Source organism: Monodon monoceros, unplaced genomic scaffold (genome assembly GCF_005190385.1).
Source record: "Monodon monoceros isolate NGI ecotype Baffin Bay Population unplaced genomic scaffold, NGI_Narwhal_1 Super_Scaffold_2, whole genome shotgun sequence".
In the NCBI taxonomy this organism is placed as follows: domain Eukaryota; kingdom Metazoa; phylum Chordata; class Mammalia; order Artiodactyla; family Monodontidae; genus Monodon; species Monodon monoceros.
The window spans coordinates 53,597,207-53,610,055 of NW_021703776.1; the positions used below are offsets into that span (position 1 = coordinate 53,597,207).

The 12,849-nt window shown below is 41.7% G+C and overlaps 1 protein-coding gene across 7 annotated transcripts in view; it reads right to left on the reverse strand.

The window, feature by feature from the left end:
• ADAM22 (ADAM metallopeptidase domain 22) overlaps window positions 1-11,747 on the reverse strand; it is a 250,350-nt gene extending 238,603 nt beyond the window's left edge. For 4 of the 7 annotated variants that reach the window (XM_029233349.1, XM_029233348.1, XM_029233353.1 and 1 more), the window contains exons 1-2: window positions 11,337-11,512; window positions 10,722-10,879 (exon numbers count right to left, since the gene is read on the reverse strand). In XM_029233349.1, the coding sequence (XP_029089182.1) occupies window positions 10,722-10,879; window positions 11,337-11,421 (243 nt within the window). In that variant the 5' untranslated portion in view covers window positions 11,422-11,512. Of the gene's footprint in view, window positions 1-10,721; window positions 10,880-11,336 lie in introns of all 7 variants that reach the window. The other 3 variants (XM_029233350.1, XM_029233347.1, XM_029233351.1) reach the window with 3 other exon arrangements.
• Window positions 11,748-12,849: the final 1,102 nt, after the last annotated feature.

A 12,849-nucleotide genomic window follows, 5' to 3' on the forward strand; every position in this document is an offset into this window, starting at 1 on the left:
GCCTGCAGAGCCTTAGACAAGACCAGTGAAGAATATGATCTTGGGGGAGGAAGGAAGGAGGGAAAATAAGGAATAAAGAAGAAGAATAGGAAGGAGGAGAAGAAGAGGAGGAAGAGGAGGCGGAGAAGAGAATGAAGTGGAGGAAGAGGGAGGGGGACAGGAGTAGGGGGGCAGAGGAGGAGAAAGTGGTCCCTCCCTCTGAACCAAACACTTAAAGCTCCTGAGGGCGTGGAAACAATCCCAAGGGCCATTAGAGCGAGTCTGGCTAAAACACACACGGTTCTATTTAAAAACACGAGACCTGAGTCAAGAGTGGAGCCAATCCCTGAAACCTCAATGGGCTGAGATCAAAAACTCAAAGTTTCTCAGAATTTTTCAGGTTACTCTCTCTGGTTGAGCCAGGAGGATACTGGACTGAGCTGGCACAGTGGACCCAGTGGACCCTCTCCAGACCTGATTTTTTTTTTTTTTACTTCCCTGAGCCTCGCCTTCCACTACCCTTTTACCCATAGCCTGCTCCTGCCCCATGGCCTGATGACCCAAGATTACTCTTCTGCAAACTGCTACGACTCCAGCCTACCCTAGGTTAATACTACCCTGCATAACCTTGACTGCTATGGATCCACAGCTAGGTTGCAGGCCAGACTCCTGACAGGATAGTCCAAAGGCATTAAAAATCCACCAGGGAATTCATGGACACCAGGTCTATGAAGTGGCAACTCTCTGTGCAGCATCTTGCTATCTAATCCAAAGAAAGAGAAACCACTGAAAGCAAAGCTTGAGCTCTGACCAGGGGTAGCAACTGGTGTGTACCAGCCTGACCCCAAAATCCTCACCTCACTAGAGGAGGAAATGAAGGCAATTTCTCCCAAAGAGCCCTGCTTAAAAGGCAAATTAAAAAAAAAAACAAACATAAGAATAGAAATTGACCAGCTAGAGGCATGATTCAGTGCCAAACAGAATAAGAGGTCGAAGAAAACTGTCAACCGGTTCTACTGCCTTGGGCAGAAAATTTTAAAACGACTTGCAAAATGTGAGCTCTTGAGGTCTAGCTTCAGGGAAGTATCATCGATTTCCCATGTTCAAAGAGTCATCTAATGTTCCTTACTTGGGACAAAAAAAAAAAAAAAAAATGCAGCAAAAGGGCAACTACTGCTAAGTGCTAAAATCCCCTCATACAAAATTGATTTTTAAAAAGGAGAATAAAAATGTTGATTTATCCTTACAGATGAATATGATTCTGAAACATCGTTTCAATACAAACAACAAATAGATTGTGAGACAGGATGGGGCAGGGGGAGGGAAGGATTAAAGCTCCTTACTCTTTCTCTGTCTAGCTTTAGAACTGCTGATATTTCTGAATCATGGTACAACATTTTAAATTTTATCTTCAAACTCAAGTTACATATAATATTCTGCTCTAGGGAAAACAGATTTCTGTCTTAAAAGCAACTCAGAAGGTAAAATCAAAAAGTAAAGGACACTGGGCTTCCCTGGTGGCGCAGTGGTTGAGAGTCCGCCTGTCGATGCAGGGGACACAGGTTCATGCCCCGGTCCGGGAAGATCCCACATGCCACGGAGCGGCTAGGCCCGTGAGCCCTGGCCGCTGAGCCTGCGCGTCCAGAGCCTGTGCTCCACAATGGGAGAGGCCACAACAGTGAGAAGCCCACGTACCGCCAAAAAAAAAGTAAAGGACACCTAGAAGTTTAAAATCAGTTTTTCTATATGATGTTTTCATATTTTTTAAAATACAGCATATTGAACTCCATTTCTGTGTCAAATAATTGTAATTATCAAAGGGGTTGTAAATTCAATATTTGAAAAGACTAAAATTATTCATGCATTTATTCATATGGAGCCCAACCTTATTCCAAAAAAGATTTCAGCTTGTTTTATGTGGACAATTACAAGATAAAATAAAATTTTTAAGTAGATGAGGAACCCAGGGGAGATGGAAAACTCTTTAATTCAATAAATATTTATTAAGCACCAACTCTGTGCCAGTCACTGCTCTAGGCAGTGGAGATGTGTGGTGACGGAACAGACAAGATCACTATTCTCATGTAGTTTACCGTCCAGTGATGGCATACTGAAAGAAAGACAATAAACAAGTCAATCGTTAAAAAGAATGTCAGGGGCTTCCCGGGTGGCGCAGTGGTTGAGAGTCCGCCTGCCGATGCAGGTGACACGGGTTCGTGCCCCATCCGGGAGGATCCCACATGCCGCGGAGCGGCTAGGCCGGTGAGCCATGGCTGCTGAGCCTGCGCATCCGGAGCCTGTGCTCCACAACGGGAGAGGCCACAACAGTGAGAAGCCCACGTACCGCAAAAAAAAAAAAAAGAATGTCAAGTGCTAGGAAGAAAAAAGACTAATGGTGACAAGGAGGGGAGTGGAACGGGAATACTTTAGAAAAGTGGACAGAGGAAACCTGTTGAGATCACTTTTTTTTAAGCCTAATATTAATTTAGTCTAACGTGCGCTTGAAAATGTGCACAGTTATGACTTCCCAGATTGATAAATTATCACTAGTCGAGAGAGATTTCAGATGACTTTTGCATTGAAATAGGGATGATGAGAAGGAACAGGACAATGAGCTAGGAATGAAGCTGCTATGAAAACTTATGCTGGGACTTCCGCTTTGGAGGAGGACACAATTCGCCTTGAAACTTTTGGCATCCAAGTCAAGGAAGGAAACACAGTTACAAGATAGATCTCTCCTCTTGGTCATGCTGAGACACCATATGTAATGTTCTCCAAGACTTCAATGAATAATGTAACTGGTTTCTCAGGAATATTTCTTACAATGTCCTTCAAAATATCCTTTAGAAAAGCCTGGAAGGTGATTGAAGAGGTCAGGGAAGTGACTGAGAAAACTGATACCAATTCAGATACCAAACTCCCTTGTGACTAACTGAAATCCAAGGAGATTTAAGAAAAAATATCTTAAACCTTGAGAATACAAAGAGCTCCTAGACCCTGGGTACAAACTGGAATCCCCTGGAGAGACTTTTTAAAATACTCCCACCCCAGAATGCACTATGGAGGAATAGATGATAATTCTCCATAAATAGTTTCTGTTAAGTGAATTTCTGGCAGATTAAACTCCAACAAGTATTCAGAGTGCAGATGTTCTCTGCTGCCATTTAGAAGATTCAGATATTTCCATGTGGTTAAAAGAATATCTGAGGTAGAGGTAGAAATTATACCCATTTCTAGAAATGAAGACATATAACAAGTGTGAAACAGGACATCAATTCACCCCTGAATGAAGCTACTGAGGGAGGAGACCAGGGCAGGGCCAAGAGTTTTAGAGAAATGTTAGGTCTGTTCCAATACATAGATGACACAGTAACCACATGTTAAATAAGAAAGATTACAAGAGGCTTATTTTATGTGGATCTCTAACATTTTCTTTGAGAATTCTTAACCCAATTCTACTGCTTGTCAGTTGTATGACCTTGGGCTGGTTAATTAGCTTCCTTAAGCCTCAGTTTCCTCATCTATAAAATGGGTATAATAATATCTACCCCATAATGCTAGATAACACATGTAAATCGCTCAGCACAGTGTCTAACACATGGTAAATATTCAGTAAATATTAATTCTTATTTTCAACTCTTTCCCTCAATATTTGCTTTCTAATGCTTTTATTACCAAAGTAAACACATCCAGCTAGATGTTCACAGAAGCTATCATTTTGGTTATTATTATTACATATGTCTTTGACCTGAATGCTTTGACATCTGGGACTCTAGAGCTACTTGTTCTATGAAGACACAAAAGATATTTTGTATCTTTTCATTTGGAGAAGGATACACAAACACGGATTCCTTTTTAACATTTCATGTTTCTGCTTTATGAAACTTAAAGCAGAAGAAGAGCATGTATAATTTTGGTACTGACAACTGGATCCTGAAATCTTTGATTTACGAAGAAAGATTATAACAATCAATGTTCACATGCAGTTCCAAAACAAAACACACATCCTTTGAGAGGTGTTTCTAACCTTTTAAATGTTAAATATCTTTATATATTCCATTCTCATTCTCAAGGTAGTAGAAATGAAGCATTCCTACTGTGTTCCGCAAGTTTCTTCACTACTATACAACTTTTAATAACATTTTCAAGTGCTGCAAGAAATATATAGTTCCAATGGGACAGATGTAAGACATCTTTTACCCCAGTGCCATTGAAAGATATCTAAGGAAATGTTGGTGACCTCCTGTGCTAAGGCTAGGTTAGCCTAGTGCTTCAGCACATAGGCAGTGCAGTGGAGCTGAAGTGTCTGGGTTCAAATACCCTCTCTGCTACCTACCAGCTTTGTGATTTTGCAGCTAAATATTACCTGTCACATGATTCTTGTGAGGATGTAATGAGACTGTACAGATCAAAAGTACTCAGAAAACTGTTCAGCACATAAAAAGTAACCACATGAGTTACCGTTTATTAAATATTATTAAATATTTTAGTGTATACTATAACATGACAACACTATTATAAGTATTTCTTTTTTCCTGGTTTTCTCTTTCCTTCCTTCTTCTTGCCATTCTCCTCAAGGTCTCTTTCTCTTCTTCTGCCCTCCCCCACTCTTTTTAATAACATCCTTTTTCCCTTTGGGGGTTATGCATAATCCTCAATGATAAATGTGGCAATATCTGGGCCCCACTGGAGTTATAGAGTACTACTAACCCTATATGACAAGAAAGCAGACCTCCCTCCATGTACTTTTAGAAGGGGCTTTAATCATTAAAAATGATAGAACACTTGGCATTCTTTGAAATAAGAGGAAAGAAATAAAACTTAAGGACAATTTGTATCATCCCATAAGCTTTTAGAGTCATTCATAGTTTTCCATGTGTAGCTGTAAAGAAGCAATGAAAGACAAGATTCTTCTGTGCACGGAATGCATGGTAAAACCACTGGGCAGAATTTCAAAGATGCCCAAAAGAAATATATACAAATTGGGATCTCATAGACTAAAAGCAAGATGTAAGGAAAACTCCTACAATTCTAAATTTTATTTTCCTTTAACTATTTAACTGTAAGAGAAGGTTGACAGGAGGATAAAAATGTGCTGGGAAATGTCTCCTTCCTATTTATGTCAGTGGAACAAAGTTTTGATTGGTGGCAAACTTTATCAATATTGAGCTACTTAGGTTTAACAAATGCACATTAAGGAAAAAAGAAGATGTTTGTGCTATCCTTGCAAAATACTTCTAAAGCTGTAATTCCTAGAAGTCCTTTTCCGCCAGGGAAGCAGTACTGCAGACAACTTATGGTTAAGCTGACTCAGTGCTCCCAAGTGAAACAACCCAATTTTAAGTACAGCTCATCCATGCTTAGGCATATGGATAATTATATTCATAAGAACAGAGCACAGGCACTTCCCTGGTGGCACAGTGGTTAAGAATCTGCCTGCCGAAGCAGGGGACATGGGTTCAAGCCCTGGTCCAGGAAGATCCTACATGCTGCAGAGCAACTAAGCCCATGCACAACAACTACTGAGCCTGCGCTCTAGAGCCCGTGAACCACACCTACTGAGCCTGTGTGCCACAACTACTGAAGCCCCCCGCCTAGAGCCCGTGCTCTGCAACAAAAGCCACCACGATGAGAAGCCCGCGCACTGCAACAAAGAGCAGCCCCCGCTCGCCGCAACTAGAGAAAAGCCTGCGCACAGCAACGAAGACCCAACGCAGCCAAAAATTAATTAATTATTTAAAAAACGAATGGAGCACAGCTACTGCTTGCCATCCTGCGACCATCTTGCATTTCCCCATGCATTACTGATTATCAAAACTATAATAAATGGTAGATCTATGTTCTTGGCACTTGACTACTTGAGAAGCTTACAACACTTTCCAGGGAATGAGATAGAAAAATAAGTAGCCCCTCTATTCACCAGCAATAAAGACTTCTGACAAAAAGAAATTCTGCTACTTGTAGAGAAAAGCAATTACTGGCTGCAAAACAAATTATTGAAAATATATGGGGTGACCACAAAGCAAAGTAAACCACCAAATAACCTCTGATGCTACAGTAAAACTATCATGCCTGGCTAGCAAAGAAGGAGTAACCATTAAGGTGCTCGCTCTTAGAAACAGAAATTATGTGATCATCAGTATCAAACCAACAGTAGGACTCAGTAGGTGATATCTTGCCCACATGGGTGTCCAATTAAAAATATATTTTATCCTATTATCGGCAACATACAATTTTTTCAGCACAAAACATTTCAAGTCAGAGGAAAGGAAGACTGAAATACTTTGAATAGTTCTAGTTCTGAGTACTATTTTACAGGGCTGAAATTACTTCAGACTAGGCAGACAATCTTTAGGACAGCAAGGTTACCCACAATCAAATATAATTTCTTTGACTACCATTTCTAGACCTTCATGGCACAATAAGCTTTCAGTATGGGCTGATCATCTGATTCAGGATAAAAATAAAGTATGCGTTCAAGTAACTGGCCAGATAGTACAGAAATCTTTTACAATATGGACTCATACAAACAGAATGATTATTTCACACCAATCAAACTGCCAGTATTTCCACAGAACTAAAATATTAAAATTTTTTCCAAAAATATAACTGTGCAGTTCCATTTAGAGATGAAAACTGAAGTAAGGACACATTAAAAGTAAAATTAAGGTGTCTTATACCATCACAGTTCTTGTGAGCTTTCTGAAACATTAAGTAAAACATTGCTGGTTTCCTTACTCTAGGTTAATGGCTCTATCTTACCTGGTGAGAAGTGATTCTTGAATGAGATTAGATGACTTATAACATTTCTTCCATCTCTACAACTGTTAAGATGCCACTTACGTAAATTCGAGTAATTTGTAACTTCTGGGAATGTGTTAAATTCAGGTAATTAGGGCACCATTTTGCATTAAGGCAATGTCATAAAATTTCTAAACAGTACCCAAGCAGCCTGGGGGAGTTAATGTTATTTAACAAAAACTCATATAGTGCTTACAGAATATGCAGCACTGTTCTAAGTGCTTTATAAATATTAACTCATTTATACTAAGCAGCTAAGTATACTTAGTAACTAAGTTCTTACAAGCTTAATGAGTATGTGAATTGGCATTTAACAATGAATTAAAGTGAACAACCACTTTCACTCAGCCTTTGAAATTAAGATAATTAATTTCTGGGACTTCCCTGGTGGCGCAGTGGTTAAGAATCTGCCTGCCAATTCAGGGGACATGGGTTCGATCCCTGGTCTGGGAAGATCCCACATGCCGCGGAGCAACTAAGCACCCACGCCACAACTACTAAGCCTGTGCTCTAGAGCCCGCGTGCCACAACTACTGAAGCCCACACGCCTATAGCCTGTGCTCTGCAATGAGAAGCCACCACAATGAGAAGCCCATGCACCGCAATGAAGAGTAGCCCCCGCTTGCCGCAACTAGAGAAAGCACACGCACAACAACGAAGACCCAATGCAGCAAAACAAAAAGATGATTCATTTCTAACAATTAGGGTTATTCCACGACAACATGAATCTGGTCAGTAACTCTCCTTACTGAAATCCTTGAATCGCTTTCAGGACAAGTCCAAATTCCTCAGCAAGTCATGAAGGTGCTGCGGCATCTATTTTCTGGTTTCCTGTTTTGTTTCATCTGTCCCTTAAATCCTAACTATTTGCAGTTTAAAATGTGTCTTGATGTCACATGCCCATGTACCTCCTGCCCCTTCTGTTTGATATGCCCACCCCTTCCCTTTAATTTGGCCACTTCCTACTCACCCTCAAAACACAGCTCAGGTAACACCTCTCTCTGAGAGCCCTGACTGCTCACCTGGGTTAAGCACTGTCTTCTCTCTTCCACAGCTCTCTGTGATCACCTCCAGAAAATCACACACAAGTACAGAGTGTAATTGCCTATCCATTCATCCATCTTCCTACCTGTCTGTAAATTCCTTAAAGGCTAGAACTGGGTCTTTTATCTCTTAATCCCCAGGGTCTTGCAAAAAATTGGTACACAGTATGAGCTCAAGTATATAAATGCCTTTTTAATAAACAAATAAACAAATCAATATATACCTTTGTGAGTTGATAGAAAAACATCCTAATTTTATTTCTGAAGTAGAAAGGAAGTTGCTAAACATATTTATGAGTATAAATTATGTCTATTTTAATCATCAAAGAAATAACAAGGTCCATACAGAATTAACTTATGTTTTGGGGTTCAATGACAGCTCTCAACGAAACAAGAAATGACAAATTGCAGGACCACTCCTTAGTTTCCTAACTGTAGGAAGTGTTGGCTTATGACAACTAAGTCTTTACAACTCTAACTGCCAGATTCAGTCCTACTAGTCAGTAATCACTAACTGTAGTTGAGGAGCATGGTAAACTGCTACAGCTCCCAGGTGATCCAGGCATCCAACCAGATGCACTATGTATACCTCACCATGTGAGATAATTGCTTGTCATAATTACTTTGATGATAAGACAGGATCTTCACTGTCATTTCTGACTTGAATGAATAATCTACTCACACTGTTTAACCTAAATCCTACCGATTCATTCACACCTCACCAAAAGCCAGAGTCATTCTTCTCAATAGTGAGGTTTATTCTTATAGGAAGTAGAAGCTGCACAGGCCCCAAGTATCTTCTGCCCCAAGTAGAGAGGCCTAGGAACCAAAAAATCTACAGAAGTGGTATTTCAGAAATGGGGAGAAAAAGGAGGACTGACCAGTGCCTGTTGTCCAAGAGTGGTGGTCTTTACCAACACAGAGAAGGGCAGAGGGTACCTAAAGACATCACCAGCATGAGACAGAGACTCTGGAGTTTAGAGGTGCAATCCTGCAGCATTTTCTGCATCTCTACTTTCTTCCTCTCTGAGAAACTCCTTGTGACTTGTTTTAAAGCACTGTCTATATCAGTAAAAATTCAGATTGTGAAAGAGTCTACTGGATAAAAGACCCCACATCTTCAATGAATAAATTGCATGGAAAAAAGCAAGGAAATGGAGGGGGAAACCATACATTAAAGAGACTTTAAAAACAAAAAAAAACCTAATTGCAGTTTATAGACATTATCTGGGTCCCGGATCAAACAAACTTAAATATATATATAATATTTATATATCTATTTTATATATTTACATATATTTAACACATTTATATATTTAATACATATTAGCTATGATAATATCATGGTTACATTTTCTAAAAAATCTTCATCTTTTAGAGGTGCATAGTGAAATTTTATAACTGAAATGATATGATTTGCTTCAAAATAATACAGAAAGGGAGAAAAAATAGGTAGGATGTAGATAAAACGAGATTGGCTATGAGATGCTAATGGTTGAAGCTGGGAGTCCATTATAATAGTCTGTCTACTTTTGTGTGTGTGTTTGAAATTTTTTATAATCAAAAGTTGTAACTGAGCATGAGAATATTCCTCTACAGAAATAATTCTAATGTATTGAAAAATAAGACAGTGTCCTATGCTTTTTCAGTCTTACTATGGAAAAAAGTCAAAATGGAAAAGGTTAATTCAAACATTAATTCAAATAAGTAAATAAAATTCAAATAAAAAATAAATAAAATAGGTATTTACCAAACAATTCAAATGATGGGATTCTTCATTAATGCTTGGCATATTAGATTTTCTACTATAATAATGTAACTAATGGATATTACTATAGCCCTTTAAGTTAATTTCTATCTCGTTAAAATGTTAACTACTAAGTACTTGGCTACAAATACAGATTTAAGTAGTATTTTTCTATTTTTACTTATTTTACACTTACAGATAAATTACTGAGTATCACATCATCAAGATACATCTTAAAATATTAAGAATATATTTATACATGTGAAAATGTTCAGCCTGCCTTTGCTTCAGTGAAGTGTGCAAAATTTTCAACTACATGAACAAGTTCTACCTTAATATGTACTTACAGGTGGGTGAACTGGTTGCCAGGTTGATACATGTAAATACAAAAAATGCTTACATAGCCCCCAAATATTTACTTAAATTAACCAGTAAATTCAAAATAATTTTCAAGTATATCTGTGGATGTGTGATATTGACCTAAATATGGGTAAACGGCAGTTAGATTTTTATTTAAAAACATACTTTATAAATGCCCAATAAGCAACAGGGCCCTAATTACACCCAGAGGACTGCTACCAATGAAGAAAGGGGGGAGCCGGACACCTTTTCTGGAAGGTGGAGGTGAATGGGTACATCTCTGATGTCCACAAATTGAGTGAGCTGAGAACCTTGCAGTTCAGCTTAATTTTAAGGTTTGAGTTTAGTTAGGGATGTCTAGGCTTGTTTTTCCAATTTTCCTACAGTACCAATCTTGGCTTAAATCACATAAAGTCTTCTCTTTGAAAATTAAAACAACCACAACAACAATAATGATGATGCAAATCCTGCTCAAATATTATATCCCTTCTTGCCTATGCATGGCTTTTGCCGGGCAGAGGTGAGAGGGTCTCCGCCCCTTCGCTCAGGTTGCCACACAACTGGAGGCAACCCGCACAGACTCCTCTCCAGCAAAGCCCCCGGCCTGTGGCTCTTTTGGGGTTTGTTGCCCCTTTCTCTTCTTTTCTGCACAGGGAGAGCCACGCATGACTCGCATTAGAATTGCACTGGTTTCACCCAAGACATTGCATCTCCAGGGCAACGGAGAGCAAACGCGGGGTCGGGGTGGGCCGGGCCGCGCGGAGGACCACCCCCAGCACCACGCCTCTCACCTGCCCGCCGCCGGGGTCGCCCCGCACCCGCGTATCGAGCGCGTCGTGCCCAGTTTCGTCTTCGCCCGAGCTGTAGATGAGCCGGAGTGGCACGATGCTCTGGCGCTCCAAGAAGCGGTTTTCTTCCCTCCTCTCCAGCTCCGTCAACGAGGCGTCTCCTCCAGGCAGGAAAGGGGGAAGGAGGAATTGGGGAGAAAAGGCGAAAATAATGACCCTGACCCACAATCGTCCATCCTGCGGTCCAACGTCTCCCTTATGAAGATCCCACCTCCCCCTCCCTCCCGGACCCCATCTGGTAAGGATGCAGAGACACAAGACGCAGAGCCTTGGACCAGCTAATCTGAGAGCATCCAGGATCGGGGCCCAGAAGCAGAGCACCCCTCTCCCATCCTCCGCATTCCTCTTTTACTTCAGAAGAAAAACAGGCATTTGACCTAAAGCTTCTAATGCATCCACACCGTATTTTTGCTTCACTTCTCTCCACCCTTCTAAAAAAACAAAAAAATCTCCCTGCGCACTCGGGAAATGGGGATGCCTCTTTACAAATGCGCTTGAGGGCTGCAAAGATGCCCGGAAAATGGTACGTCCTGGAGCCACAGAGGGCGGCGAACTTACCTTCCCGGCCGCAGCCCGCCGGGGGACAGGTCCCCAGGGCGCAGAGCAGCAAGAAGGGCACGGATACAGCCGCCGCCGCCTGCATGGTGCAGCCGTCAGCCCTCCTCGCCCGAGACGCTCAGCTCCTCATGCCCGGGCAGCCGCGTCCGGATCCCGCGCCCCGCGGCCCCGGCTCGCCTGGGCCGCCCCCTCACAGCCCCTGCCGGTGTTGCGGCGACCGCGGCGCTGCAGCCTCCACCGCGGCGCTGCCTCAGTGCTGCATTGTGCTCCGCGGGCGCTTCCGCTGGCGGGGGGAGCGAGCGAGTGCTGCATTGGGCGGTTGGCTGTAGCTAAGTGGTTTCTAGCGCCACCCACCTCATCCCCTGGCAGAGGTTCCGGAGGGCGACGAGAGCTCGGCGGGGAGCGAGCGCCGGGTGCACTCTCCTCCGTGCGCGGGCAGGGGCGCGCGCACGAGAGTCAGCTGGGAAATGTAGTTCTCTCTCCACTTCCCGCTCATCTCCAAGACGGCGCGGACTGTCGCGACCTCGTGAGCACAGGGTCATCTACAAACTGGACACGGGAGGGCGGAAAAGGTCGAAAGAAAGAAAGGTCATCCATGGCAAGGCCTCCGGGCACCAAGCATGCCCGAATGCGCCGACGCGGGAGCCGGGATTCAGGCACTGCGTCCCCAAAGAACTGTAATAATGTTTCCTGCAGATTTAGTAGTTAATTTAAATTATTACCAGGCAATCATGCCCTCAAGAGTACATGGTAAGTTAATCATTCAACAAACATTGTTTGAGCACCTACTATGTGCATGGCAGTTGACAAGAGCAAGGGACACAACAGTGAAGGACACGGGTATGAGGCAACTGCTGTCAGATATATTGAGTGAATACCGTTTTGTACAGTACAGAGATGTTTTCCTCCTTCCCTGGAAGAATTTTTTTTTTAGTCCCTGCCTCTATTGACATGGTTTCAAGTCCATGCACCATCATGGTGATTTGAAAATACTGTCCGGTGTGTCAGTGTCCCAGCCCAATTGTGTTATCCAGAACTAAACACAACTTAGACATGGTTTCCCAAGCAAACAGTAGAGAGGGACTCTTTTTTCTGTTATCCTAAATTCTTGCCTAAGAGAAAAATCTATCATATTTCAGTAACCACATCTCACTAAGCTTATTGTCACTTCAAAAAATTTCCCCCAAATCTTCAACTAATGAGACCCTTAGGAATTCTATATATGACATGCAACTGAAGCCTGAATAAGGACTACGAAATTTCAATAGTGCACTTTAGACCTTGATGCAGAAGTTTCCATAATAGTTACAGTAAAATAAAACTAGAACCCAAGGGCCTGGAAAAGCCCTTTACCTTCATTCCCTGCATTATGGACCCAAATCCTTACCCCAGTTCTCTCAGTTGGGAGAATTAATTTTACAGGTTTTGTAACTGTTCTGCTTCTCTAAGTATACCCCACAATTTTTAAATTTAAATATTTTGCTGTTATGAACAATGCCTCCCTGCGCATGTG